The following is a 4,389-nucleotide window of genomic DNA, read 5'->3' on the forward strand; positions in this document are numbered from 1 at the left end:
TCCCAGGAACGTCCCAGGAATGTCTCTGAACATTCCCAGGAATGTCCCAGGAACATCTCTGAACATCCCCAGGAACGTTCCAGGAACGTCTCAGGAACATCTCTGAACATTCCCAGGAACGTTCCAGGAACGTCTCAGGAACATCTCTGAACATTCCCAGGAATGTACCAGGAACATCTCAGGAACGTCTCAGGAACATCTCTGAACATTCCCAGGAATGTACCAGGAACATCTCAGGAACGTCTCAGGAACATCTCTGAACATTCCCAGGAACTCACAGTTTCATGTTTCCAGACACCATGAGCTAATTTAACACTCGTCAGAGCTTCTGAAGCTGAGTGGATCGGGTAGCCACCTGTCAGAAACTGAAATAAAAACACTGGTCGGTGACCCAGCTCAAGGAGCCATCTTGAACCCCACTTCAAAAAGAACCGGAATGCCCTTTTTTAAATCCGCTCCTGTTCGTTATTCTGACACAGAGAGTAAAGATGGAGAAATGAAGTGAGTTTCTCCACCTCGGCGAACTGCGGGCCCCCCTGCTCGTTGCTGTCCGCCGCGCCGCCCTGCAGCAGCAGAGCCAGGGTGACGCACAGCAGCAGCGGGCCCCACAGGTCCCAGTCCCGCAGCAGAACCGAGCTCCTCTTCGGGTACAGCACGTGGACGAACTTCTTGCCCACGGCCCGCAGGTCCCGCAGGACGGTCTCCTTCACCGGCTCGTCCAACGTGGACAACTCGTCGTCTCTGGCGGAAGGAGGGACGGGGACGGAGATGTCCCCTTCCACCGGGATGTCCTCCGGGATGGAGACGTCGGAGAATCCGGCGAACGGCCTGCTGGCGTCCTCCGGAGAAGCCATCCTGCTTGACTCCCGAACTTTATTCTTTATCCGAACGGAACCAGCGGAGTCCACCGAACCTTTAGAACCTCCAACAAGCGACTCAAACCGCCGCTGCTTCAAGAAAACTAAGATTTTAGCGTCGCGCTGATTCTGCTCCACGTCAGCTGAGGATTGTTTACTTCCGCAAAGACGGAACTTACGTAACTTACGTAGATCCGTGTGCTGCGTTTAAGGACACTCCGTCTTTTGAAACTCCAAACAAGTAAAGAAAAACACAATGTACTTTTTATATTGAATATTTTAGGAAAAATAAACATATCAAGAACAGAAAAAATACATGCCTGAGAGAAATTCAGACTAAATAGAACAATTAAGTTGCAATAAAAATGTTTTAAAGAGCTTCTATAAAAAGTCACTCCAAAGCTTTTGATTCCTAATGTTAAATAATAAAACCCTTTTTATAACTTTTTAATTTATTTATATACTGTTAAATTACAAAAAGTCATCTCAGCGCATTGTAAAAAAAAAAAGTTAAATCATAAATAACAGCAGGTTAGTTTTAAGAGTTACGGTTAAATCTTTAGATCTTTGTTTTGCAGATTTAATAAGATTGACTTAAATCACTTAGTAGTTTTTGAATAGACTTTGTAACCAGGATTTAATTTCCAGTGATTTATAGAAGATTTAATTAATTACTCACACCACATACAATAAAAAAATATATATTTTTGACAAATAAATAATTTATTTAATTTAGTTTTTATGAAGTATTATACACATTCATAAATTTTTCTTTTACATATTTGTCTCTAAGAAAAAGGTTTGCATTATCAGCAAGTTGATAAAAGCATATGTTTGGGAATTTTTTTTCAGCGTTTAACTGTTAATAGTAATATTTTCGATGATCATGAAGGTATCATCTTCGTCGGCTGCTGATGACGTAGTCATTCGTCGACAGTGTTTACGTCCAGCTCCGTTCTAGTGCTGGATGCTCTGTATTCTCGGGCTTTGTGTGGCTTGAGACTGTTTTTTGTATGTTTTTATGTTTGAATCATGTCTGACAGCAGGTTTGAGATGAATTTCTCCCAGAAGCAGGTAAAATCAGACTGCGAGGAGCTGCTGGGCCGCTTCCAGAGAACTCAGTCGGTTCGGTTTGAGGTGTTCGCCAGCATCTGGAGGGAGATGGAGTTCGCCCAGATATTCTGGTAAATTTACAGGGAAAACCGAGTGAAACATTTGCTTAGAAGAAGCCCGAAAACGCGAACCATTTGTAAAAAACTGCCGTATATACAATAAAACGTGCGCATTTTATTTTTATTTTTAAATGGTCAAATTTAGCAGCCGATCCGGATTAAGATTAAACTTAATCTGGATCCACATTTGGGCCACAGTCCGCCATTTTCAGAACCTCTATCTTAAAGGCTAGAAAACGGTGACTTTTACAAATATTTACTGTAAATGTGAAAAACTGCACAAAATAAAAACAAAAACAAATGTTTTTTCATCTTAAATAAAAATGAAATAATTTATTATAGTATTCTAAAGGAGAAGTGTTGTTCAGTTTTCTCTGACTCCATGTGACCTGTGTTAAGTAAAGTGTGTCAACATTAAGATGTTCTGTTTGGGTTTCTGGGCTCAGGGGAACCATAAACCATAAGAAGCGGCTCTTCAGTCGTCTGGTCCTGGACGCAGCTTGCTGCTACTTCCTGCCTCCGTTCAGCTTTCAGATCCGCGTTGGAGGACTTTACCTGCTGTACAGTTTGTACCACAGTCAGACGGCCTGTCCCTCTGAGCAGGTCAGAACCACCGTTCTCTGTGTTTGATGGGTCTGTCTGTCACACATACGTCCAAGTCCTTCCTGTCTCCGTCTGCAGATCCGTCTGGCCTTGAAAGACTGGGAGGATGTGAAGAAGTTTGAGAGGGATGCCGTGGACGCTCAGCACCTCGATGCCGTCTACATCCTCCGGCAGCTGATGCTGAGCAAAGCGTTCCACTTCACAGCCATGCCTGCTTTGGTGAGCTTCCTGCTTTAAAACTCAAACATGGTAAAAATAAAGCCCTGGTTTCCGTTTGAAGGTTTTCTGAACCAGGACTGAAGTCTCATAATGAGACAAAAACAACTTCCGACAAACATCAGGTGTCTCATTTAAATGAAAACTGAAGAGAAACTGATCTAAAAGCTGCCGTTTGTCTTCTCTCCTCCTCTTCCTCTGCTCCATGCAGCTGTTCTACAAGAGGAAGAGGAGTGAGGACAGGTCAGTCTTGTGTGAGGACTTTGTGGAGCGAGCGTCTCGTCCGCAGGAACTCATCAACGCTGAGCTGCTGGAGGTGAGCAGAACCTCACTGCCAGACTCCGACTCCTCAGAGTTTGAGTTCTTAAAGAGTTCTGATTGTCTTCCTGCAGGAAATGTCCAACATCAACGACCTGTATGCAAAGATGAAGACTTCCACTGTCTCTCAGATGACGGCGCCAGAAGATTCATCCATTAATCTGATCCGTAAAGACCTGGTGTCTCAGCTCCGCAGCACAGTGCTGGACTTCTACAACTGGCAGCTGGAACAGGTGGGACGTCTCCTGACTGAAGATTTTATTTTTGACAAAGAGTTTATCCTGATGACTTAATGCAGGAGGTTCACAACAAAACAAACACCTAAAAACAAAGTGTTACACACAGGTAAAAACATACTAACATGCAAAAGTCTAAAATATGTTAAAACATGAGACTAAAAATAAAAATGTGTAAAAGTATAAAAAGGACGTTACATCAGTTAAAGAAAATTAAACGTAAACAAACCATAATTATTATTCCCAAATTATCCAACATCAAACTCATTTACTACAGACAAACTGACTTTCTCTGAAAGTTTGTGGATATTTTGGACAGTTTCTCTCCACAACAACAAAACTAATCTTTAAAACAGAGACGTGTTGTTAGAGAAGAGGAAGCAGTTCAACTTTTCTGAAGCTCCTGAATCAGAAAAAACTTTCCTGATGAAAGTTTCTGCTTTTCTACATGTTCTGCATTTAAAGAAAACCAAAAAAAACTTTAATCAGATTTAATTCAAACATCAAAAATTCAGCTGTCCTTTGATTTAATACAGACACTGATATTAATACTGACACTGATTTAATAATAATACTGATACTAAAACTAATACTAATACTGATACTAATGTTAATACTGTTACTGATACTAAAACTGATACTGATACTTTTGTTTTGACAGGAAACTGCTGTTGAAAATGAAAATAAAAATGAAAACAGCCTCGAAGGAACGTCGTCTCAGCCGGAGGTAAATTCCATCTCATCTTTATTTTATTAGTTTGACATGAAAACTCCTCAGTGGTGAGAAGAGAGACGGATGGTTGTCCCCGTCAGTTCTACAGTGTCCTCAGGTGGTTTGGACCTTCTATAAAAGCACCTGATGACAGCAGAAGGCTCCTCCTGGTCATCTGGGATATGAGAGCGAGCCTTTGAAGAAGCTCCGCAAAGCTTTGGAGACTCCTTTGAGAATCATGTCCACAGTTTGTGTCCAGCAGTTGCAGCTCAGTC

General features: G+C 41.9%; 2 protein-coding genes across 2 annotated transcripts in view; one reads left to right on the top strand and one right to left on the bottom strand.

Moving 5' to 3' along the window:
* Positions 1 to 1,036, bottom strand: part of yipf6 (Yip1 domain family, member 6) — a 3,192-nt gene extending 2,156 nt beyond the window's left edge. The window contains exon 1 of the mRNA XM_017403720.3: positions 516 to 1,036. Coding sequence (XP_017259209.1) covers positions 516 to 854 — 339 coding nt within the window. The 5' untranslated portion in view covers positions 855 to 1,036. The remainder of the gene's footprint in view (positions 1 to 515) is intronic.
* Positions 1,037 to 1,745: 709 nt separating this feature from the next.
* snapc1b (small nuclear RNA activating complex, polypeptide 1b) lies at positions 1,746 to 4,129 on the top strand (the record flags this gene model as incomplete). The annotated part of the gene is given in 6 exon segments (XM_017403725.3): positions 1,746 to 2,041; positions 2,476 to 2,632; positions 2,711 to 2,851; positions 3,060 to 3,164; positions 3,241 to 3,399; positions 4,064 to 4,129. Coding segments are annotated over 6 exon segments (780 nt in total), but the record flags the coding sequence as incomplete, so codon positions are not given.
* Between the last annotated feature and the right edge of the window lie 260 nt (positions 4,130 to 4,389).

The sequence above is a fragment of the Kryptolebias marmoratus genome, linkage group LG10 (genome assembly GCF_001649575.2).
Source record: "Kryptolebias marmoratus isolate JLee-2015 linkage group LG10, ASM164957v2, whole genome shotgun sequence".
In the NCBI taxonomy this organism is placed as follows: Eukaryota; Metazoa; Chordata; class Actinopteri; order Cyprinodontiformes; family Rivulidae; genus Kryptolebias; species Kryptolebias marmoratus.